This window comes from Haliotis cracherodii, unplaced genomic scaffold (genome assembly GCF_022045235.1).
Source record: "Haliotis cracherodii isolate W230 unplaced genomic scaffold, xgHalCrac1.p SCAF_17, whole genome shotgun sequence".
Taxonomy (NCBI): domain Eukaryota; kingdom Metazoa; phylum Mollusca; class Gastropoda; order Lepetellida; family Haliotidae; genus Haliotis; species Haliotis cracherodii.
The window spans coordinates 21,735,944-21,762,724 of record NW_027266272.1 but is presented as its reverse complement, the minus strand read 5'-3'; the positions used below and the strand labels follow the sequence as shown (position 1 = coordinate 21,762,724).

Below are 26,781 nucleotides of genomic sequence, written 5' to 3'. Positions count from 1 at the left end.
TTGTTCGGTAAAACATGTTTCCGATCCCTCATTTCTATTTTCAAAATGTAAACACGCTTGATGCACGTTGTGAAAGCGTCTGCTGTCACTACTTTCAGCTGATTTGCATCACGAGGCCACTTCAGTATATTTCAGCATGTACAGTCTCCAGATGATCTCTTGACATGGACCGTTTCTGGTAAATTGTTGTCTTCGGAACAAAATGCACTGAATTTTCAGACTTTATTCAAAGCTAGGCTAGAATGTTTGAGGTAGTAGGCCTACCGTGTACGGTGACGATGTGACTCAGGCCTAAGTCAGTAAGTGAGTTTAACGGAGAGAGTCAGTCCAAGGAGGCAGGCTATCAGCGTATAGCAATTTAATGAATTCCAGGATCACGGGTATATGACTGATGGAGACGGAGAAATAATCTTGCATACATGTATATTCTCCTTTTTTGCGTCAAATATGTAGGTTTTCTGCGTCAGGACAAACTCTGCACATCGCTCTGTCAATAAATGACTCACCTTCACCAATTGCTTTTACTTTCTGCCAGTAATGGGCATGACATGATAGGCTTGATAGACTACATGGTGTACAATAGGCTATGCATGGCACTTTGTAGTGGGTGAGTTGTGTTAAACGCCGCTTTTAACTGTATTCCGGGAGGAAAGCCCGAAGTGATGCAGGTCTCAGACGTGAAACCCATGAGCACGGGTATGGTGCTGACAAACCTAGAAACATAATTGGGGTGAACTGGGATTCGAACCCATAATCATAGGTTTCTGGCGTGCCCAAGGGATGCAACTCTGCACAGCGAATCATGGCACCTTAGACAACTGGGCCACCCGTGCCCCACTTTGTAATGGATACCACTACATGTGTCATGTATACATGTTCTTCCAAGTTCTAAATGCCTATCAAAGATTATTATTCTTTAATCTGGTGTAAAATCTTAATATGTTTATGAATGCATTTAATAAAAAATGTGACTTTGCCGATGGAGCCAAAGCATATCCCAGTCACGAAACATTTATAAATCATTAGAAGGATCAAGTGAAAGGTCTTTGTTATTTTAGTGTTATGGCTCTGTTTAGCAGAATCTTACAGCTCTGATACAATGGAACATGTTTGCCCAATATTTGTATACAGTGGTATAGCTTCATAACCTCCCAAATTTGTTAACACTTTACAGTGTTCAAAATTATGCAGGATAGTTAATGAGTCCTTGTCATAACCCCTAAGTTCAAAACTAAAGATTAAAGTAAGAGGGTTCATGGATTGAAGTACTATAGCAGCAAACCCCACTCCATTAAATCTCACAAATGTTTTAGGTACATACCTCAAAGTCTTTCATGGTTCCTGAATACAGTCCTTCCAAATTCTCAGTTAATAAGATAGTTCAGTTTGTCATCAGAGAGTCTGTTACCAGCAGACAGGTATTACAAAACTAAACCCTCTGTCTTACACCCAACAGGAAGATTGACAATTTACAGCATTTTAACATAAGCCTGGGGATTAAGTAATGTAACCATGGTTACCTGCACTGTAATGTAATTAGGCTATGTCACTGTCACTGGCTGCTGCAGTGCTAACAAACTCATCTAATTAAGAAAAAACATATGTACAGCTTGACTATAGGCTTGTAAACACAACAGGACAATTAACATATCTTCATGGTCACATATTTGGGATTAAGATTACTGATTTTCTTTGTCCCATACCTCCATTAGTGGAGTTGTTGTCCAATCAGCAAATTGCAGATGTTTTGTATGGTAAATTGTAAGTAAGCCCAAGGTATATGGACAAACAACTTCTTTATGCCAATTAGGAGCTAACAGTGTTAGAACCTACACCGCAACTTTGCTCTTAATTGTAATAAAGAAGTTGTTCATCCATATACCTTGTCCTTACTTAGTACTCCAACTTCTAAATTGCTCTCAAAGAAGTGGTAAATTGTACACTGAATATGTCTTTAGTCCAATCACATATTTCTAATGCTTTCAGAGGGATTTTGAAAAAAATGCATGAATGATAAGTACTGTTGTTTAGAAGAATAAAGAATAGAGAAAATAACATGAGTAAAACACTTTGTTTCCCTTTCAAACATTACATAAAAAGGTTTAAGTTGACCAGTTCACGCTGGAGTCACTGAGCCTTTCTGAATACCATCTTCCCTAGTCAAGGGAGTGAATTGGCTGTAAGAGTCAAGTTTGCACCCTTGCCGAACAGGGCGAGGTGCATCAAATCACGTGAGCACCTTGTTTATAAGCATGAAAAGATTTGGAAAATATCTGTTGATGCTAATTTGGCGGTAATGCTTTGCAAATCCTGCAATTTACCGATATATCCACGGCAGTTTAGGAACCGGATGTTGATTTCGTTTTGATTAGACTATGGATAGACTTTTCAGACCAGCCAAAATAATAACTCCATTATTCCAGCCTCCCAAAGTTGTGTTTGTCATTCCCTGGGTTTGAATCTCTGATATACCCTGACAATGATTCTACGTGTGATGCATTCATGAGTGTCGGTTCATACAACAGGACAGTAGTTTCGTTTGTGCAACAAACCAAACTCATATCTCTTGAATAGGAGTAAGTCTTCATATATTAACCAACATGCAAGGTCTTTTGTCGATGAGTATATAACTGAAATAATTTTCAAAGTGATATTAAACCAACTCACCCTCTCCTCACACTGTGGCAATTTTGGTTTGTTTGTTTGTTGTTTACCGCCGGACTCAGCAATATTCCAGCTCTATGATGGCGGTCTGTAAATAATCGAGCGGGGACCGGACAATCAAGTGATTGACATCATGAGCATCGATCCACACCATTGGGATCAATGACATGCGTCAACCAAGTCAGTGAGCCTGACCACCCGATCCCGTTAGTTGCCTCTTACGACAAGTATGGTCACCTTTTAAGGCAAGCATGGGTTGCTGAAGACCTATTCTACCCCGGATCTTCGCGGGTCTGCCATTGTTATAGTAACACAGCAACTGAAATAGTAACAATAATATTTTGCTCTTTCAGTTTTGATTGAAATGACGTCAATGAAGTTTATTATGTGTAATAGGAACATAAAGTTAAATCTCTCTGTTTCAGGAAAGAACCCATTAATGGCACAACAGTGTTTTTCTCTGAGGAAAGCTTCACACGAGTTTTAGGGACTGTATCCCTACAAGAAAGACTAGCAATCAAGTTTGGTGAAATCCGAGATGACGTCCAATCTACTCCAGTTGTCTCACAATACCAGGCACATGCGTCTAAGATTACCACTGCTGTACCCACACAGGGGCCGAAGAGGAAGGACCCTGGGGAGGCTAAGAAAAAACAAGCACCTGCTTTGAAGATGGATAGTCCTGCATCCTCATCTGCTGCAGTCATTCAGCCAGGGTAAAGTCTGAGAATTTAAACATTGTTCGACCGCCTCTGTGGTCTAGTAGTAGAGCATCTGCCCTTCTGCGGAAGCTCAGGGGTTCGATGCCCAGCTGCGTCATACCAAAAGACATTAAAAGATGCTACTTGTTGTTACCCTGTCTGGCGCTTGGCATTAAGGGGCTAAAACAAGGACTGGTCAGCTCGGAGTCAGTATACTGTGTCTGAGTGGAGTAGTCATGTTAAACTGCGGCATGGTATCTCAGTGGGCTAGCACTATCTATCGGCATCAGTCCGGACTAGTACACGCAGCCACATACACACCCGTGCATTCACATCGCTATATACGTGAAATAATCTTGGACGCGATGTTAAACCCCATTTCACCTCACCTAAACATTCTTCAAGGTCCAAACACTGGGACTTATCTGGTATTCCAAACTATGTGCGCTTCGCAAGCATATTCCGGAGAAAAAACTTTATGTTGGGACTTTTACTAAAGTTCTTAATTTCTTAAATTCAGAGGAATTTAAAAATAAAATTAACATTGCATTCAGTGCAATCATGTAAAGTATAAAAGACCATTTCTCTTTCTTTATCCGTTTAATGGTGCAATTCAAGCCACCGCTGCATCCCAATGATATTAGTCACAACTATGTTAACATGAGTTTGGAAATTTGTAATTCCTATTTGCAATTATTTTTTTTGACATTTACAACTTCAAGAATGAATATCGGTCTCAGCGCAGGTCTAGGTAAATCCCAGTAATTATGTGTTTTTGCCATGACCAGGGTTTCAAATTAACTTTTAATTTCACCCAGCCAAAGTTATGTGCTACTGAAGTACAGAGTAGCCATCTTTATTATCTGTGTTTGTGGGATGCAAGCGTCTAAGACCTGCATCATTTCATGCTTCTGTCCCTCATGAAACTGGTATATTGTTCAAAACGGCATTAAACCCAACTCACTCACTTAATCTAAGTATTAATCGTGGCCAATTGACTTCATCAGACATGCCACACAGAAGCCCAAAGGTCGCAAATCCTCACTGACTTGTAAGGAGCAGAGACGGTACCTGGAGCTGTTCCAGAAATACCTGGTGTCGTACCGGCCACAGCAACCAACTCAGGCAGAGATCAAGGAACTCACAGAGTTTGAGGTACAGTGTCACTTATGTAGGACCCTATCTCAACACAGAATAGGTCCCTGGAACTGATGCTGTTATTGTATGGACTAGAGGGATGCATGGTCACAATGCCTGTCACTGTGGGGATTCCGGGTTAGAATAGCTCCCTGGAACCGATGCTCTTATTGTATGGACTAGTGGGATGCGTGGTCACAATGCCTGTCGCTGTTGGCATTCCGGGTTAGAATAGCTCTCTGGAACCGATGCTCTTATTGTATGGACTAGTGGGATGCGTGGTCACAATGCTTGTCGCTGTGGGGATTCTGGGTTAGAATAGGTCCCCATAGCTGATTCTCTTATTGTATGGACTAGAGGGATGCATGGTCGCAATGCATGTCGCTGTGGGGATTCTGGGTTAGAATAGCTCCCTGGAACCGATGCTCTTATTGTATGGACTAGTGGGATGCGTGGTCACAATGCCTGTCGCTGTGGGGATTCGGGGTTAGAATAGGTCCCCATAGCTGATTCTCTTATTGTATGGACAAGAGGGATGCGTGGTCGCAATGCATGTCGCTTTGGGGATTCCGGGTTAGAATAGGTCCCTAGCAACCTGTGCTGGTCTTAAGAGGTCATTTAATGGATCAAGTGGTCAGGCTCAGTGACTTGCGTGTCATCGTACATTGACATCATGGATCGTTACTCACAATATCAATCACTGGATTGTTTGGTCCAGACTCAATTATTTACAGACCACCCTATATAGCTGGAAAATTGCTGAGTGCAGTGTTAAATAACAAACAATCAAACCACATACGTAACCAGGCTGATGGTGTCTCCGTGTACACAAAGCAATGTTCAAAATTAAGCCTGGAAGTCAAAGGGTCCTTTTCATAGCCCTAATGTAAAGGTTATAGATTCAGGGGGTCCTTAAATACCTATTATAGAGTAGTAAATCTGAAGGACTCCAGTACCCCCTGAATGTAGAACTCTGCAATGAGAGGAATCTGTAGCTCATGCTGTCAACCACTTGTTTAACTGACTAAGACTGACCATTATTTACAGGATGCTTCACATAGTGGTGGGACGATATACCGATGCACCAGTGGATCGTGATTTTTTACTTCGCGATACAAGTATCGATCACAGTCACACCTGAAGTAAAAAATATCGATTCTGACCTTAAACGTTTTTGACAGTTTCAATATTTATAACAGTCTGTGACTTCAGCCAAAGGTCAAATGCCTGAGTTGGGTAAAATTCAATTTGGTCCAGCTCGGCTAATATAAATATAACCAGGTAACATGTATTTGGGATTACACCTTGTACAAATTCTTGTACTTTTGGGGTGAAGTCTCATCTAGGATTCAAGGCAACACTCTCAATGGCCAGCACACAAAGTCACTAGAATCTGTACTTTACTGAGAAAGTGTCATCTCAAAAATAACATGTTAAATTTGACCACTTTCTAAAATGCATTATCTTCTGGTAACGTCAGCCATTGGAGTCATTCCAATTTACTCTAATCAGAGCGGTACCCAAAGTATGTGATCTAGACTACCAGTTGTTGGACTTCCATTTCGTGGAAGCCTCCATGGCTGAGTGGGTTAGATCGTGAGTTTGTGTGCTGGCAATTACCCATGTCTCTGAGAGTGTGGGTTCCAATACCTGATGGGGGTCACCAAACTGTACTTTAGTCAGAAACTGTAATCCCAAATTTATATGTTACATTGGACCACTTTCTAAACGAGACCGTGAACATCCGGGGTAGAACAGGTCTTCAGCAACCCATGCTTGCTATAGAAGGCGACTTTGCTTGTCGTAAGAGGTGACTAACGGGATCGAGTGGTCAGATTCGCTGACTTGGTTGATGCATGTCATAGATCCAAATTGCGTGGATCGATGCTCATGTTGTCAATCACTGGATTGTCTTGTCCAGACTCGATTATTTACAGACCGCCATCATAGAGCTGGAATATTGCTGAGTGCAGCGTTAAACAAATAAACAAACTTTCTAAATGCATTGTCTAATCTCAGCTAATAATGGTCCATATTTTAACACAAATCTTTTGATTATATCGAATAACAATTTCGTACCAGTAGACCCAGAATTCTTTGGCTCAGACTGTAACAGTGTGATTGAAGAAAACTCTCTCATTTGAATGTATTTCTTCTGGTTAGTTGTTTGATTACATTATTTACCGTGGTGACGGTCATCTGTTTGACACGCCCCCTTGTTGTTTATAGGCCCTCCAGCATAGAGTGAGCAGTGAACAGGCCGACTTCCTCAAGTACACCAAGCTTGTTGCCAACTCCAGACACTCGGACTACAGCCACCTAGTCCCCGCCGCCGGGAAGTATGTCGATGTAAGTGTCATGTCTGTCACGGGGTGGCAGCTCAGTGGAGAGTGAGTGAGTGAGTTGGATTTAACGTCTTCAACAGTATTCCAGTTATATCACAGCATGTCAGCTTAATGTGAAAGGCCGAAGTTATGCAGGTCTCAGATGTTAATCACTTCAGGTTGGCAGCTCAGTGGAGAGAGGTTTGTTGGTTATATACTCACCATCAAAAGAAACGCAAATACCCTACATGATGGTAAATATATGAAGACTTACTCCTTTTCAAGAGATATTAGATTGGTTCTATGCACCAACCGTGAATTGATGATCATGAACACATTATATGTGACGTCATAGATCCATGACTCGAGATGCACCATTTCTGTCAGGATTAGCGTGTAAAGTTTGGAAATCATGTGCAGTGTGTCGTGATAAGAATAAAGAATCTGTGGTAACACTTGACAAATTGTTAGTGTTGTCATTAATTGGTAGACATAGAAACATTTCTTCTTAACGTACATACTTCTCTTTATGTTTCCATGGTTCGCGTTTCTTTTAGTGATGAGTATACATATCTGTGATAGTGTTCCATACATGAATTGTTTGATAGGCATTACTTTGAAGTTGACGGATGACATGGTAGACACAATTTTATTTATAACAACTTCTTTAATACTGTAAAAAGTCAGTCTTGTTTGACAACGGTATAATGATCTTTCCCGAAACATCGCTTTTTACAGTATTAAAGAAGTTGTTATCCATAAAATTGTGCCTTGTTCAATACATGGTTGCATAAATGTGGTCAGTCCTGTTGTTCTTGTAAATTGTTACCTGAGTTGTGTCATGGCAAGGTGGCATGAATCTGTTGCATTGTGATGTTCTCACATGACCTACGACCGCCTCCGTGGTCTAGTGGTAGAGCGTCCGCCCGGAGAGCGGAAGGTCCGGGGTTTGATCCCCAGCTGCGTCATACCAAAAGACCTTAAAAGATGGTACTTGTTGTTACCCTGTCTGACGCTCGACATTAAGGGGCTAAAACAAGGACTAGTCGGCTCGGAGTCAGTATAGTGTGTCTGAGTGGGGTATTCATGTTAAACTGTGGCATGGTATCTCAGTGAGCTAGCACTATAAATCGGCATCAGTCCGGACTAGTACAAGCAGCCACACAAACTCAAATTATTACATGACATTATCACATTTCCACACAATATTCTCATGCAACATTCTGACTTGACATTTTCACTTTCCATTCTCACTTGACATTCTCACTCAAATTCTTGAATGACATTATCACAACATTTTCACTCAACATTTTCATAGACATTCTCATGACAGCACAATACATGCCATGTATCCGGGGTAGAACAGGTCCTGAGCAACCCATGCCTGCCCTAAAAGGCGACTGTGCTTGTTGTAATAGGCGACTAATGGGATCGGATGGTCAGGCTTGCTGACTTGGTTGATGCATGTCATCTTATCCCAATTGCGTGGAGCGATGCTCATGATGTCAATCACTAGATTGTCTCGTCCAGACTCGATTATGTAGGTGAAATACTGCTGCGTGGAGTTAAACAACAAACAAACAAAACATGTTGAAGTGGTGTAGGAGCCAACATTCAGCCTTTACAGCTGCCAACCCAAGTTATAACAAATTTATCAAACTCTATTTAAGGAGAAACTGAATTACCAGTGGCGCCGTGCTGACCAGTATGCAAGGTACTACGTTCCCCACAAGACAGTACCCCTCTGTGTCCCCAGCGACGCGGACTATGCCCCAACCCTGGTGCATCAGAAGCTGCTGCTGGAACTGGTAAGAAGGGATTCATTGCTCATCATTCAGTATTTGGAGCTACATACTTTGCTTAATGTTGTATATATGTTTGTAGCATTGTTTTATTGAATAGAGTAAAATATATATACAGAAACGTCTACAGATGACATCCTTACCTTGTCAGCAGATAAGCAGCATATTTACGTAAAATATCCCCCCAAAATATTCGTAACCCAATTACTTTCAATTAACTTGCTCACAGAAATGTATCCATTAAATGAGAAACTCAAATGTATAAAAACAGCACGCGTAAATACCCAACGAAGCTTTTACAGCATGTGTACAAAGGACACAATTACGAGCTAATTTACTTTCCGAGTCAATCCTATATATATATATATGACTGTTATATACATCTAAAACATTGTTTCATATTTTTGTAAATCTTATAATGTTCAATCAGTTTGGGAAAATCCCAATAGAGTTATGAATAGAAGAGTGAAAAAATATTGGTCACCCAATGAAAATTGAAACCTTCGAGTAAAAACTCAATTGCTCAAAAGGTTATCTGGAGCTCCGCATTACTTATCATTCAGTATGTGGAGCTACAACCTTTTGCTTAATGTTGTATATATGTTTGTAGCATTATTTCATAGAATAAGGTAAAATATATACAGAAATGTCATGGAAGTGTAGCAGCTCGGGGGGCATCCCACAGATGACATCCTTACCTTGTCAGCTTGCTGATGGCCTTGACCTCTGTTGTCATGTGGGCCGGGCATCCTACCATGGATCGGAAGCTCCGTAGTTCGAATCCCATCATGGGACTCAAAAATGTTATGGCCGCTACAATGGCGCCCAGCGTGGTACTGAGCGTGGTCATTAAATATGGGCCAAGTAAGTCTCAGGGTCCTACTGTGCTGCTCGGGGCATGCCCTGTCAGATGTTCTGGCCAAAGCAGTATATTTACAACTTACCGGGATATATCAGGTATGCTGTTGACTGGCGTAAAACAACAAGCAATCACAGAAGGATGGATGCTCTGTCCACATTGTCGCCATCTATCTGTTTGTGCCACAGTAAGTGTAGATGTCCTTGAGATCCCAATTGTATGTTTTCAGGGTAGTTTCCCTAAGATATTCCTGCCTGACATGAGTCGTGCACAAACTGAGCTGCCAACGCTGTACGACAAGATCAACAAGCGGTTCCCTAGCACCGGCAGAAAGACGAGGAACAGCAAGGCATGGAATCATGAGGTACTGTACCATATTCCAGCCCTGAGGGAATACTGAAGGAATCACTCAGGGAATACCTATCCTGGGCCTCGGTCCTCGAAGTGACCTTAGCTCTAAGATGATCATAACTCCCATACTTTAACATAGGATAATGATAATCATCATGCTGAAGTGGCTTGTGCAACACAACCCTGTTTGTAAGAGGCAACAAGATAGAACAAGTGGTCAGACTTGGTGACATTCTAGATTGCTTGTTATCGTACCTGGACAGTGTGGATTCAGTGCTACATATAAGCAGCATATTTGCTTAAAATACCCCCCCAAAATATTCCAAACCCAATTGCTTTCAATTAACTTGCCTACAGAAATGCATGCAGTAAGTTAAAAACTCAAAGGTATAAATGCTCATAATGTTAACCCTTGGATTGTCGGGTGCAAACTTACTTACAGACAACCATCATTTGGCTGGAATATTGCTGTATCAGCATTAAACAGGAAACAAAACAAAATTCCTATTGGAATACAAGGCAGACATGGCATTCATTCACTGTCTCAGGCTCACAGTTGTCATGCGATTTGCTGTGCAGAGTTACATCCCTTAAGTGTGCCAGGATCCTATCGTTGTCATTTCGAATCCCAGTTTCGTCCTGAATGTGATTCTTGGTATGTCATCACAAAGTGCTTGTACGTCCCACCAAATTTCTAAATGTCAGAGTAGCAGAGAGATTAGTGATGTCATTTGATTGTGACATCATTGTAACTGACGACATCACAATGATCTGCAAAGCTTTGTGCTGCACCTACCCTCCCCAGCTGATGTTTGTATGTACTGCAGGCATGTAGCAGAGACACCAATGCTGAGATTCTGGCAGAAAGGCATGGCTGTCAGATCGTCACCTGTTCCTCCGCTCTTAAGTGTCTGGTCGACAACCACGCCCCCAAGTTCGACCGAGACTGGGAAATCCCTGTTGTTATCAAACAGTACGAACATGACTGTAAGTCTACTTGCATCTTCATTGTGTTACTTGGACATAGAACACTCATGCAATATTGAGCCTGATAACATTTCACATAGTGATGGTCTATCTCTGTATGTGAGAAACACTTGGTTGTTATCAAACAGTATGAACATGACTGTAAGTATACTTTCATCTTGATTGTGTTACTTGGACATAGAACACTCATGCTGTATTGAGCCTGATAACATTTCACATAGTGATGGTCTATCACTGTATGTGAGAAACAATTGGTTGTTGGTTGTGCATGAGTGACTATTTTTGCCGTATTTCCCATATGTATAATAGACCTCGCCTTCTAGGGGATGAAGATGAAGATTTTGGAGCTTACTATGTATGGATCCATTGTCAATGAAATAAGGTTCATGTCAAGGAGGGGCGGTCGGGTAGCCTAGTGGTTAAAGCGTTCGCTCGTCACGCCGCAGACCCGGGTTCGAATCCCGACATGGTACAATGTGTGAAGCCCATTTCTGGTGTCCCCCGCCGTGATATTGCTGGAATATTGCTAAAAGCGGCGTTAAACTATACTCACTCACTCACTCATGTAAAGGAGTCACTCGTGCTAATCTTATCGTGGTTGCTGTAAATAATGGTGAGTTGGTGCGATCTGCCAATCACTTCACACACAATTTCACTGACACCAGGCTTTGTTCTCATCATCCTAAATTCTGCTGCACATTTTGTTTTCATTGTCCATTTTTGTAAACAATATGGAATGAAATTTTGAAAAACATAAGTCCAGATATACAATGAATACTTTTTAAAAGCTGATAGTGTAATAACAGCATTAACTTTCATTTTTCAGTACGCATTTGTTAACATGGTATTGGAGGTGATACATTCTCGTGCTCAAGTCCGTGTCTTTCCGTTGTGGAAAAAAAGAAAGATCAAAACTCATTGTGGCATGATGCACACCCTACACATCTGTATTTTGGGGGAACAAAGTGGGCCCCCTACTCTAAATGTGGTACTTAAACAGAGAGTATGATCACACACGAATAGCTTACTACACAATAGTTTTACCGTATTTGACGTAATAAGCGCCCAGGGCGCTCTCAATATTAGAAATAGGGGGCTCTTATTAGAATATTATTTTGGTGGAAAAAAACAGAATTGAAACATAAATTTCGTGGTTTATGCTGACAGCCTGAAATGTTTATATACGACAGATATATTTTTCCAGAATTTAATTGCCCATAATTAAGGGTGCATATAGCACACGAGTGCGTATTATGCGCGAGTAAATAAGTCTTGTGTACATTGATCAATCGGAAGGGGTGCTAATTGGGATTAGCAAATATCGCCGTGAGCGCTTATTAGAGCGGGGCGCTTATTACGTCGAATCTGGTAATCATATTTCAATCACAGAGGAGGAAAGTACTACAGCTGCTTGTTGGATTAGAAATATATGCCACCACTAGAATCTGTCTTACAAGTGGAACACAGCTTTTGACTTCGTTGATAGTGTGTCATCGTACCCCATTGACGTAGATCGTTGTTCCAGAGCTCCAGATAAGCTTTTGGTGTTGTGGGTATTTTACCCATGGATTTTAAAATCATTGGGTATCAGTAATTCTATCTGCGTATTCAAATTTCTGTGACACACTAGTTTTTACACATGTGGGTATTTAAGTTAAATATTTAAAAACACTATTCATCTAGTCCCTGCAAACTGGTGCCGTGTGGGTTCGAGAGCTTTATAGGACTAAAAAATACCACGATACTTCCACAAGAAAGTGTGATGGCAAATGATCATGATGTAACTGTCATCGTGGAGTTTGGCAAGGTTGACGGAATGCCCGTTTATAATTTCAAAATAAGTTGCTGATTTGCTAATCGAATACGCAGGGTTACTTCACAATATTTTGATAATACGCACAAGTTTTATTTTTGTAGCGTATCTGTAATGTTCGTTGCGTATTTGATACGCTTGGATTATATTTTACTGCTTATTTCTGCATTTCTGATGCGTATTTCACGCAGATACGCAGCTTATCTGGAGCACTGTTGTTCACAATATCACTCACTGGTTTGTCTGGTCTGTTAACAGGCCCGTCATACAGCTTGAATAGTGCTGAGTGCAGTTTTAAAAAACAGCAAATCAAACCATTCTAAATGCTCAAGTGATGTTTCAGATGGAGAAATCAGCACCAAGCAAAGAGTTGTCTACATTGATAAGCCATTTGCACCTAAAGTGATGACCAACAGAGAAAAGAACACGATGTATCACAAGTATGCCCTGAAGACATTCATCAGCCAACCAGCCCTCCCCAAGGGGCAGCGTCTTGTCGGACACAACTCCCCTGCAAACTCTGCAAAGGAAGACACGCACAGAAGACCTAAATCGACAACCCCTTTTGACGAAGAAGTCAACATGGAAGACTTAGAAACGTTCGGATCATTTGATTTCAGCAAACCTGCCAAGAAATCGGAAATGAAGACTCAGGAAAGTTTGGTAGATCTCGAATTGTTTGCAATCTCAACTGGTAAATCTGAAATCAAGATGGTCAACCGTGAAAAGAGTGGAATATCTAAAACAGATATATCCAAAGCTTTGATTCACAGAAGTGATTCCAAAAGTGTCGATGCTTGTGAGCAGATAGGAAGTGATAAGGTAGACCCAAAGGGAGGTAAATCCGATTCCTCATCAACCAGAGCATCTGATGGAGCTTCAGGGAGAAAACAATCTGATACTTCCAAACTTGAAACCTGTGATGTGTTAAAAGTGCCAAAGAAAGTAACAGCTGTACCCAAAATTCCTGTGTTCAGTTCCTCCGGTGGAGATACATCGCATGACGAGTCGTTGGTCATAGACCTCCCAGAATCATCCAGCCCACCTCCTCGCACAACAAGGTCAACAAGGTCAACAAGGTCACAGACGAAGAAGAAAGAATCGGAAAGTTCTCAGTCCAAGTTCTGTGCCGAAGTTGCTGTTGCACCGGTCAGAAGCAGCCCCAGACTGACCAGACAGACGGAGGTGGGGAAGGATCTCATGTCAGACAGCACGGATGATGAGAATGGACTCATTATTGACCTGGAAGATGAACACGAAACTGAGGCAACCAAGAGGAGGACCCGATCTCAGTCTCTGGAGTCAAAAGAGTTTCCAATTCCAAAAAGGATACTCAGAAAACGAAAGACCGAGCAGATTAGAACCTCTGTTGAGTCGGAGTCCGATATTAGCCCTGACAGACATTCACTACGGGTTACAAGGTCAAGGTCAAATTCAGAATCCAAGGCCTCTGATGAGCCTGACAAGGAGGAATCAGTTAAAGGGAAGGTCACGAGGAGTATGACAGTTACGACACCCGAAGACAGTGTTAAAGATGGGACCAAGGACCCAACTTCTGCTTTGTTGACAGAAGTTAGCCCCTCTAAAGTGGACACTATTATGTTCAAGACATCAACCGATGACTTCAGTCTGTTGCCAGGGACAAAAGAAGGTGGATATTTACTCATGTTTTTTATGAGGATTTAGATTTTAATTGTGGGACCACAAGTTTAAATATCTTTGAGGAAAATCTGTGATACAAAAAGTAGGGTTTTCAATGACAACTTCCCCATTAATTGCCTTCACAGCAGCAGATATGTTCACATCAAGTACATCTTCTCAGTAAATGTTGTTAGCGTTATTCTTTGCCAATTTTTTTAAAAGGATGACAAGGTAATGGATTAGTTGTCTGAATGCCTTAGTTAATAGATGCTTTTGATATTATAAACTGTTCATTATAGCTGTATTTAGGCCATCTGGTGAAGACTAGATGTCATATTGTAACTCAGATGTTGAATCATTGAGTTTTGGGTACATCTGTATTTGTGGTTCGGGAATATAACAAATGCCAAGGATTTTAAAAATCAGAAATCTGACATGTGTTTGAACAATAACATTAACTGTGCAAGGGTATCAAAATGAGCACCCAAGTCCTTTACTATTTGTGATTAATTTGGTTTAAATATCGTAATTTAAAATGTATTTGAAGTAAGAAGTTTCTCACCAGACATGACATTAAAGATGTATTTTACGTTTGTATGTTCCACTCTGTATTCTAACTAATCTGTATGTTTTCTGATCAGCCCAAGACACGCCCCCTTCTGCCAAAAGGTCAGGGAGAAGGAGAGGCGTGACAACAGCGGGAGTGTCTACTCTGGACTCCATCCTTAAGATGCAGGAAAAAATGTTGCCAACGGCGCCCCGAGGCCGAACTGGTGCATCAGGACAAGACATAGAGGGTAAGCTGGTGCGGCCATGTCAAAGTCTGACATATTACTTTTGTGACCAAAACCATATGGAATTCAATATATGAACTCATTTTAAAACCACAAACATCAGCATTTTCAGCAACCCATGCTTGCCGTAAAAGGCAACTATGCTTGTCGTAAGAGGCGACTAATGGGATCAGGTGGTCAGGCACACTGACTTGGTTGATGCATGTCAATGATCCCAATTGCGTGGATCGATGCTCATGATGTCAATCACTGGATTGTCTGGCCCAGACTTGATTATTTACAGACCACCGTCATATAGCTGGGACATTGCTGAGTGGGGTGTTAAACAACAAACAAACAATATGGGGGAAATAATTTTGGTCTTTCATTTTTGTCTTAAAATAATGTTTTATTCCTCTTGCATGATATTTTGGAGATAGAAGTTTCAAACAAGTAATTATATTGGTTTGTCCTTATGATGCTCTACCAAAATATGTATAGAAGAATAATTCCCAGTGCTGTACTTGCCAGAGAACCTGTCCCAGTTCCGGCAGCCCGAGGAGCACAACACATGTTACAATCTGTGGAACTTCTCGGGGCTCAGCCTCCTTGTCCGAAATTCATGCCATGGAATCCTCAAGGGCCTCTCTCACAAGGTATGCTGGGTAGTTTGCTGTGCACTTACACTGTTTTTTTAGGTTTTTTCTTTTTTTAACATGTCATATTATCCCAATTGCGTGGATCGACGCACATGGTGCCAGTCCCTGGATTGTGTGGTGCAGTCTCGATTATTTACAGACCGCCGTCATGTAGCTTGAATATTGCTGAGTGCAGCGTTTAACAACAAACAAACAAACAAGACAAACAAACTAGAAAATGTGATTCCAAATATAGCGCTTGATACACTGTGACTATAACATTGTATGTGGTGATATAGTGATGCTTGTTGCTGTAATTTCTGTAACTCAGGTAGGACATCCTCGTCTTTCAATGGATAAGTACTTGTAACTAACCAACAAAATGTTGTCATGGAACCACAAGACTGGATCTATTATCATGTATCACACACAACTCTCTAATCTATGTGAAATAAGAGTAGAATGCACAAAACTGTTTAAGCGCTAGGACTATTGTAGCTGTGTGTGAAAGTATGAAGTCTGATTTTTGCACAAAATTCCTGTTTAAACCTTGCCAAACAAGGCAGGAATTTCTGATCTCGATCGTAGCGCCACCAGTTGTTATTAGAGTTATGTCCCTTCTCTGTCCCTCCTATTGACCAATCAGATGCCACCTCTCATATAACTTGCTTCAAACAAAATGGTTGTGCCCAGTCAAGACGATTTGATCAATAATCAAATCTATATTGTGAAATTTAGGTCTTACTTTGCAAAGTGCATCAAATCATGTGAGCACCATGATTAAAAAGATAAACTGGATGTTGATTTCATTTCTGGCGCGGGATTGGATTATGCATAGAATCGTTAGTCTAAAAATAACTCAATAATTCCAGCCAAGTTCGGCAAGGGCCGAAACTGAACTTTTATAGTCAGTTGACTCCCTTATCCCCTGAAGGTGTAATGATACTGTTGTTTAGTATTCCATTTAAGTCTCATGTATGCACAAAACTAACTTAGCGCTATGACTAGTTCTAAAAGCCATCTTAGCACTATGACTGGTTTTGTTGTAGTATGTGTGTATTATGTCTGATGTATGCTAAAAGCCATCTTTGCACTATGACTGGTTTTGTTGTAGTATGTGTATATTATGTCTGATGTGTGCTAAAAGCCATCTTAGCACTATGACTGGTTGTGTTGTAGTATGTGTATATTATGTCTGATGTGTGCTAAAAGCCATCTTAGCACTATGACTGGTTGTGTTGTAGTATGTGTATATTATGTCTGATGTGTGGCAGGCACAGCCGGTGCTGATCGTCCCCAAGTTGGAGTACCAGGTGAAGTTCGGAGTGGAGCAGGTGACGATGAGCGAGGTGTCCCGGGACTGGATCTCGTGCCACACCAAACCCAACACCAAGCTGGTTCGAGGTCAGGATCCAAAACAACCATTCCTAGTTACATATGTCCAGGTTCTATGTGTGGCATATTGCCAAAGGTGTAGTCTCGTGGTTAAAGCATTCCTTGAAGACCTTTGTCATCCATGATCACCTGTGAATACACAATGCCTTTTGGAAAGTGATCAAATGTAACAAATGTTTCTGTACAAGGGCACACGTGGCCCAGCCGTCTAAGGCAGAGTTGCGTCCCTTGGGCACCCCAAAAAGCTATGACGTTGGGTTTGAATCCTGATTCTACCAGATTATGTTCCTAGGTTTGTCAGCACCATACCCGTGCTCGTGGGTGTCACCGAAGTGGTAAACGTCTGAGACCTGCATCACCTAGGGCTTTCCTCCCACATTAAGCAGACACGCGGCGATATAACAGTTACACTGTTCAAAGCGGCATTAAACCCAACTCACTCATTCTTAGACTACCAGATGTCGGACTTTCATTTTTGTGGAAGCCTTGCTGGCCGAGTGGATTAAATTGTTAGATTGTTGACTTTGTGTGCTTGCAATTAAGTGCCTCACTCTGAGAGTGTGGGTTCGAATCCTGGGTGGAACTTAACCCCAAAAGTACTAGAATTTGTACTTTACAGAGAAAGTGTTATCCCAAACAGGCTAGCTAACTTGGTTGATCTTGAAAGATAACAATACAATGACCAAGCCGACAGGACAGTATTAAGATATCATTATAATGTGAAGCCAGTGATATTAACAGGAAGGGTTAATTACGTACACTGAAGGTGTAGTGGTGACAAAGATATGGCTATTGTTACACTAGCAATAAGGATATCAAGATGTCCGTTGTGGACGTGATATCATTATAGAACAGTAGTGTACACACTGGGTAGGTTTGTTTGTTTAGTTTGGTTGAACGCCACACTAACGGGCTCGGGTGGTCAGGCTCGCTGACTTAGTTGATGCATGTCATCGTATCCCAATTGCGTGGAACGATGCTTATGATATCAATCACTGGATTGTCTAGTCCAGACTCAATTATTTACAGACAGCCCCAAATATTGCTCAGTGCGGCATTAAGCATCAAACAAATAAATAAACAAACATACATCCTGATAGAAGTGTTATTTATCAGTAGAATGACACTAAGAGTGTAATAATCTTGATTTTTCTCAGGTCGCATCAATGCATTTACATCGGAACTGGTGAAGATAGATGAACTGGAGCTCAGCTCAATAGTCAATCCCTCCCTGCCCTTTGTGTAAGTATGCAGGATTGTTGGTTTTATTGATAGCTTATGTATAGCCATGGCTGTTTGTGACAAAAGTTATATTGCGAAGCATTTTGTTTTTACAGCAATGGTAGAGTGGATGAAATAAAAAAAATATGTTTCGCTTTGATTGATTGTTTCAATGATGTCAATACTTCATTCAACATCTGTTTGATATTTTTTAATTTCTTTTATTTAGGTTTTGGATGTATTTGTGAAAATCCTGGTCAAAGGTGGCCAAAAAATGTAAAAAGATTCAGATTATTTTGTTCATCATAAAGTTATCTGAATATGTAAACTATAGGTCAGGTAGCCCAGTGGTTCAAGTGATCGCTCGTCACATCGATATCCCTGGTTTGAGTCCCAACAAGGGTACAATGTGTGATGCCCATTTCTGGTGTCCCCAGCGTGATATTGCTGGAATATTGCTAAAAGATGTGTATAACAAAACTCACTCACTCACTTGTTACCCTATCTCAGGGCAGACTGTGTCTCCCACTTGTTTGTAGCTTACCACTGATGCAGACAGACTTCTTTGCCTGACTCATTCACTTGATCCTCACAGCTGTGTTGTACTTTCAGACCAAGCAACGCACTTGCCTCCTTACACAGTCTATTCCTCAAGCTGACAGAGTGAGTACACTTTTTATATGATATTTTACTGTTTCAACCCCTGTTAGAATAGTGATTTTTTATGTTTTGGTATTTCTAAAAGAAATAGTTTGTGTTTTTCCCTGTTTACTTGGTGCATAGTGGTTGCAATGGGTGCACATTTTCTCAGAAACTACTGAAGTTACATGATGAAGCTTATCAAAAATATACTTACTTACTTACAATAAAAAATTGGTGCCATTAAAATGAATTTCAGAGCTTTTACACAGTTGAGGCCCATTACTCCAAATTTTTCAATTTAAACTGCACAGTATTCTCTACTATATGAACAAACAAAATTATGATGTGCCTTGTGGCAGGAGATCGAGACGACATTGCTTTTTGTTATTCTTATCATTATTTTTATTCACTGCTATTTGACATAACCTCTGTATCATCCTCTGAACTATAATGTTTCAATTATTAAATTAAATACAGAACCTTATGTTCTCCATGTTTCTGACATTACCCTTTTTTTTGTCAAAATATTATGCACAAAAACCAAAGTTGATTGTCATCCAAACCATGCATTCTCAGGCTGCCCGTGGGACAATATCTTCTGAGTCATTCGAAGGGAGACAACTCCTGTCAGCTTCAGAAGCAAACTGATAACAAACGGTGAGTTGTTATTTGATTGGGTTGTAAAACATATATAGCAATATCTTAATGTACATTTTAACATGTGCAAAAAGTTTGAGTTAACAGATAATGTTTTTTTCATGTTCCTACTTTATATAACCAATTTCTGATCAAGTTTATAAGAAGGACAATATCTGCAAGTATTTCCCTTAGAATTGCCAGTGTTATTTCTGAAGAAATTGGGTAGTTACTAATGTGGCACTTAATTGATAATGTTACTATCATCATAATAAAAATTATTATCAGGTGAGGTGAAATGGGGGTTTAATGTCGTGTTCAAGATTGTTGCACTTATATAGTCACGTGCATGCATGTGTGCGTGTGCGGTTGCTTGTACTCCTCTGGACGTATACTGGTAAAGTAATGCTAGCCCACTTAGATACCTTACTCAAACTCAGTATGCTGACCCTGAGCCGACCAGTACTTGTTTCCAAGTGCCAAGCAGGGTAACAACAAGTACCATCTTTTAACATCCTTTGGTATGATGCGGCCAGGGATCGAACAACTTTCCTTCAACTCTCAAGGCAGATGCTCTATCCACTACCCCACCAGGGCGGTTCTATTATAAGTGATATTGTATGCAAGATTGTCCTGTTGCGATTCTGTGTTTGAACCAACCTGTGCTTATCCCAACAGCTGACTAAATGGATCAGGTGGTCAGGCTCAGTGACTTGCTTGACTTGCTTAAGTTGCTCGATTCCATATCAGTGTATCCTGACAATGTAGACCGTTGCTTATGATATCAATCACTGGATTGTCTGGTCCAGACTTGTTTACACTTAATTACAAACAAAACTTCTTACATCAGGCATTTTTAACTTGGTGTCCTGAATTTCTGTAGGGGATCATATGACCTCAAGTTCAGCTACATGGGTTTCGGACAGATCGTCCCCCAGAAGACAGAGTCGAGTGTTCCGTGGATCCCCATCGACCCCACAGTGCTGCTGCCTGCACACCGGAAGCTGGGACGCATTCCCTGCACATTTGACCCATCAGGTAGGCTGACACAGCAACATTACAACTTTGTGTGTAGCCACCAGGGCTTGCTCTTTTTAAAAGTTACTGCCCCTTCTCCAAACTAACTTGCCTACAACTAAATGGAGGAGGCTGCAAACTGGATGAACCTGAGGTCGTGTAGCCTCCTGGGCGGTCGGGTAGCCTAGAGGTTAAAACGTTCGCTCCTCACGCCGAAGACCCGGGTTTGATTCCCGACATGGGTACAATGTGTGAAGCCCATTTCTGGTGTCCCCCGCCGTGATATTGCTGAAATATTGCTAAAAGCAGCGTAAAACCATATTCACTCACTCATGTAGCCTCCAAGCAGGGCACTGAAAATGTTAGCACTCCTCATCCCAAAAATGTTTTTTCCTGCATTCTGAGATTGAATTTTGGCTTCCATTTGCCTCTTTTCAGACCAATTTAGGATCAAATAAAGAAGTTGTTGTACACAACATTACAAAATGGCAGCTGATTGTCATTCTACTGGGATGATCCAATCAAAAAAATTAAACACCCACAGGGAAAGAGTGAAATTTTAACTAGCCTGACGGGCCATCTACTTTACGTTTCAGCAATCCCTTTGTAATTTTAACGGGCCAGCAGTTAATCGACCCTTGAGATTATTGAGATGGTTGTGCCTCACCAATCCTACTTTGCATACCTGGGGAGGACAGCACAGCTTTGTATGTTTGTAAGAGCTAGCACACATGTTCTCTGCTACAAATAATCAAGTATGTGATAAATTTGTGTAAATCAGATCTTGTATCATATGTGATTCCTCTCTGCGTGGAAGTCTTAGAACACGTCTGGTGAACTTTCTGCTCACCCAGTCAGCATCAAGGCTTCCAAATTCTTGGTATGATTGAATGAGGATTTAGACAAGCATATCTGATCTCGAAAACAAATACTTAATTGATGAGTTCCTATTGCAACAAAAACCAGAAAACCAATGCCATTATATGTTGTAGATATCATGTACTATTGAGGGTTTGTGTTCTGTGGCAGTATTTTTGGCTATCGCCGTGGTAGAAAAACTGAAGCCGAATAGTTTGAGAGAGCTGACATCTCATTGGCTTAAGGACCAGGCTATCCTCACTTTCATTGGTCGATCAAAGTTTGCTGAAAGTTCACATGACACAACCTTCTATGGAGGTGTCCTCAGAGCTTGATGCAGAGTGGTTCTGTATCCGTGAACCGTGAAGATCTGGGATAGAATAGTTCTTCTGCAACCCATGCTTGACGTAAAAGTCGACTATGCTTGTCGTAAGAGGCGACTAACTGGATCGGGTGGTCAGGCTCGCTATCTTGGTTGATGCAGAGTGGTATTGTATCCAGGTAAAAGATCTTAATTGTAATGAAATTAGCATGTGATTGGCTGAAATTGAGGGTCAAGGTCATTAAAGTCACTGTTCTTATCAGTGTAACGTGAGACATTGGACTTTCTGTTTTAAAGTCGGACTGCATGTGGTATGTATTTTTCCCCAGCTAGAAATGGTATCATTCGACCAGAAGTGCATATTACTTTGCCTAGCTTGAGGTGTCCCCTGCCATGATATTGCTGGAATATTGCTAAATGTGTAGTAAAACCTTACTCACTCACTCCTAGCTTGAGGTATTATACTTTTGTTTCCAAGTTGCATTACTTTATAGGTATAGGTACTGGTATAGGTTCCTCCAAACTGGAGCTGATGTCATAAAACAGGTCATCCTACTTAAGAATGTGTATGGTTCCAAGCAATATTCCAGCAATATCACGGTGAGGGACACCAGAAATGGACTTCACACATTGTACCCATTTGGGGAATCGAACCAAGTGCTACGGCATGACGAATAAATCCTTTCATCCACAAGGTTACCCAACCACCCCTTTGTTAAACCAGAAGTGCTTATAACTTTTTTAGGTAGGTAGAAGAAATATGACCACGTGACTGAAAGTACTAGACTACATCAGACTGTACATTGGACATAAAACTTTCCAAACTGGAAGTGATGTCATTAAACTAGAAAGGTAGCTACAGGCATACATCTTTTAGACTCTGGTATCAAATGACATTTGAATGAGGTATTTGTTATAATAGATCAACATCATGTCTTTCAGCTATTTAATGGAAACTTGTGCTTGCAGGAGAACCATGAAACTAGAGACAGCGACTCATTATAAGACAAATTATACTGTCTCAATTTGATACTCTTAATTTTGCCTTTTGATGGCTCGGCAGAAATTGCAAATTGGAGAAACACCCACTCTATCCTCTCATTTCAGGTATGTTTCCATCAAGAGCAGGTTTCTATAATATCAATCACTGGCCATTCCGTCTATCTCAATGTACCCACACAGCCAAACTGACCCAGACTCTTGCCCCATGCTTGAGGGGAACTTATCTGTGGAACGTAAGTGTGGGGTAGACGATCATTTCCTGTGCTGACTTAGCAAGTCTCCAGGGTCCGTTCTTTCAGAAGACGTATGAAGCAGAAATTCTTTTAAAAGGCTTAATTGTTTATGCCCAGCATCAGAGTGGGAAGGGGAGGTCATGTGAAATCACTTACATAGCGCTAGTGTGCATACGTGTATTCCTCCCTGCTTGTACGAGTCTGGACAAGTCATGGTTTTATAGTGCTAGCTCAGTGAGATACCATGCTGCAAATAAACATCGATACCCCACTGAGACACAGTATACTGACTCCAAGCCTTGCTTTATGCCCGTAATGCTGAGCACCAGGCAGGGTAACAACAAGTACCATTGTTTAAAGTCTTTTGGCATCGTTCAGCCAGGGGTCAACAACCAACATTCCGCCCTTCACTAGGCTATGCAGGGTCTGGAGTGGGTAGGTCGACTGGTATGTCAATGGTGCTACCTGACAAAACAATCAAAAAATTGTTTTTAGGATTTGCATTTTCTTCTTTGTTAAAAAATATTAAAGAATGTGGAAAAAAGGTTTCGAAATGATGATAAAAAAGGATAAAATCTGTTTTAAAATGATGATAAACACAGGATAAAATCTGTTTTGAAATGCTGATAAAAGGATAAAATCTGTATTGAAATGATGATAAAAAAGGATAAAATCTGTTTTTAAATGCTAATAAAAAAGGATAAAATCTTTTGAAATGCTGATGCTTCTTCAGTTATGTTCTCTGATGTTAGTATTGCCACCTGGACTATTGAAGTGTTGTGAGGCCCCTTCTTCAGAGAAACAAAATCATAAGTCTTGAAGCAGTGGCCAAAATATATTATGTCCTTAACAAAGTTTCCCGGTTCCCCTCTCCCTCTCTCTCTGCCCCATGTCTGACCCCGACTGTGTTATTTACAGACGTACCATCATATTGCTGTGTGTGGCTGTAATCACTCGATAATTGCCATTGATATATCTACTCCAAGAACACCTTATTGGCTCATCATGCCTGCGGAAAACACTTATCAAGATCAAGTTGGACACACAGGGCTCCAAATGTTTTTTTAATTTGAAGTAAATAATCTCAAATAATTACTCCCAGGTGATCATTCACAGTTATCTTTGGGTATTCAACATGTTTTTCATCCAATTGGGTCCAGTCCATTTGGTACTATTAAAACCAATGATTAGAGTGAGTGAGGTGGTTTTAAGCTGTTTTTAGCACTCTTCCAGCAATAAAACGGCAGGGGACCCTAAAATGGTAGCCTAGTGGTTAAAGCATTTGCTCGTCATGCCAAAAACCCGGTTTCAATTCTCGACAACAGGTGGGTACAAGGTGTGAAGCCCATTACTGGTGTCCCCTGCCGTGATATTGCTGGAATATTGCTAAAAGCGGCGTTAAACCATACTCACTCACTCACTTACTCACTTTTGTGGCAAGAATGGGTTGCTGAAGACACCTAGTGCTATTGTACACCTGATCTTCACGGGTTGACGTGTACAGGAATGTGGTGAGGCCATATTGGGTAATTACAGACGTTGTTGTTATATTCTGTTGTTTTTTATTTTACCTGCATATTTGTATGCAAGCAACTCAGAAATAATAGGGCAATGGGGAGTTGTGCACTTTAGCGGGCGCACTTTTTCAGAACCAATTAGCCTTGTGGGGGCTCAAACGGCTCACCGGCTTGGATAATTAATGCGTTAATTAGCCAACGCTCTACCACTGGACCACGAGTGCTTTCACATGTAATCAGTGCTTGTTTATCGGTTCATTAGCACCCTATTAACATGCATGCGCAATTCAGAAAACAGTGAATTGTGCATGCAAGATACATCACGGTCCAACCTCCCATTCATCTTTTCTTGACACCACACCTGCCATTGTTTATGTCAACATGACCGACCAATTGGATTAACCAGATTAACTCTTCAAAAGGTATGAATTTATGGCTAACCCTTGCCCTAAACAAGCTAACCCTAAGGACCTAAAAGGGGTGTTGGATCGTTAAGAAGTGTAAGTTTCCCTAAGACCGAAAAGGGGTGTTGGATCGTAAAGATGTGTAAGTTTCCCTAAGACGTAAAGAGGGTGTTGAATCGAAAAGACTTGTAAGTTTCCCTAAGACCGAAAGGGGTGTTGGATTGAAAGACGTGTAAGTTTCCCTAAGCTCGAAAAGGGGTATTGGATTGAAAGACATTTAAGTTTCCCTAAGATCGATAAGGGGTGTTGGATTGAAAGACGTGTAAGTTTCCCTAAGACCGAAAAGGAGTGTTTGATTGAGGGGTGTATAGCGGTTATGCTATGGCGCGGTATTTGAGTGGATGGTAGAGCTCGGGCTGTGCCCGGTAAACTGCATTGTTAACGGGTAGTGATAATATATTTTGTAGTTTGTGTATTCTACACTGAAAAGTAGCTGATCTGGAACTCAGCATAGATGTGCAATATTTAAGAGTAACCAACGAGCTATAGAGAACATGGATTATCCACAGACGCAGATAAGGGAAAGGTATGACACTTGATTTATCTACGCTTATGGGTTGATGTGTAACAGAGCATGTGGATGTTTCAGATTCCATCCCCCCCAAACAGATGAAGCTGATGAACACCAAGAAGAAGAACAGGAAAGGCCAGAAGAAGAAGCAACGGCAAGGGAAGCACATGAAAAGATGATGATTTTCACTTTGTCCTTCAATTCCCATGATTGTGCCTCACTTGATGATAATATATAGTGTTCCATGATGTAAGATTTGTTTTGCACTTCCCTGTGCCAAGGAAATATGTGGCCCAGTTATCTAAGGCTTTCCACTTCCCTGTGCAGAGTTCTGTCCCTTAGACATACCAGGAACCTAATATCATGGGTTCAAATCCCAGATTAGCTCTGATTATGTTTCTAGGTTACTGGACTCCATATCCTTACTCGTGGTTTCTCTAAAGAGGTAAACAACCCGTGAAGATCCGGGGTAGAGTAGGTCTTCAGCAACCCATGCTTGCCGTTAAAGGCGACTATGCTTGTCCTTATTGGATCGGGTGGTCATGCTCGCTGACTTGGTCGATGTATGTCAACGTACCCCAATTGCGTGGATTGATGCTCATGATCAATCACTGGATTGTCTGGTCCAGACTCGATTATTTACAGACCTCCGCCATATAGCTGGAATATTGCTGAGTGGGGCGTTAAACAACCATGCAAACCAAACAAATTGAAAGTGGTAAACACTCTATACCAGCATCACTTTGGGCTTTCTGCCTACATCAAGCTCACACACTGTTATATACCGGTAACTGGACGACTGTTGGAAACGTTGCTAACCCAAACTCATTCATAATCACAACTAAAACCTTTTGTAACCAGTGATTTGGAACAGTACAGCTAATAGAATGTTGTTAATGAAATGAAATATTGTTTTCACCACATATATCTGTACCATGTTTTTTTAATATACACCACATGTAAGTTTCATGAAGCCAATAAACTGATGTTGGTGTAGCGATGAATGTGTTTTGTCTGTCAAATGTGTATACTGCCATGTGGTGGCGGCCTTTAAACCATCCTGTTTGGCCCAGTTAAACCACTGATTAATAATATGAGCATCGACCCAAGTTGTAGTGTATGATGACATGCAATCAACCAAGTCTTGAACCTCCCAGTTGCTTTTTGCGTTCTTCATTATTGGGGGTCAGTTCTAACTCAGAATCATGGCGGTGGGGGGCACCAAAGACCCGGGTTCGATTCCCCACATGAATACATGTGATATTGCTAAAAG

At 41.1% G+C, this 26,781-nt stretch overlaps 1 protein-coding gene across 1 annotated transcript; it reads left to right on the top strand.

Annotated features, from left to right (window-relative positions):
- The first annotated feature begins 68 nt into the window (after nt 1-68).
- On the top strand, nt 69-26,476 carry LOC139464532 (little elongation complex subunit 2-like). Its single transcript, XM_071246057.1, has 16 exons — nt 69-178; nt 3,090-3,380; nt 4,373-4,520; nt 6,732-6,851; nt 8,497-8,634; nt 9,717-9,851; nt 10,666-10,825; nt 12,982-14,289; nt 14,921-15,076; nt 15,584-15,708; nt 16,965-17,094; nt 18,243-18,327; nt 18,919-18,969; nt 19,525-19,605; nt 20,468-20,622; nt 25,587-26,476. Exons 1-16 carry the CDS (start codon nt 165-167, stop codon nt 25,685-25,687), a joined length of 3,198 nt encoding a protein of 1,065 aa, XP_071102158.1. The 5' UTR covers nt 69-164; the 3' UTR covers nt 25,688-26,476.
- Nucleotides 26,477-26,781: the final 305 nt, after the last annotated feature.

Excerpts from the sequence above, each read along its gene's own strand:
- LOC139464532 (XM_071246057.1), top strand. Across the intron at positions 8,635-9,716 it reads AGAAGCTGCTGCTGGAACTG|GGTAGTTTCCCTAAGATATT; the intron begins GTAAGAAGGGAT and ends GTATGTTTTCAG. Across the intron at positions 18,328-18,918 it reads AATCCCTCCCTGCCCTTTGT|ACCAAGCAACGCACTTGCCT; the intron begins GTAAGTATGCAG and ends TTGTACTTTCAG.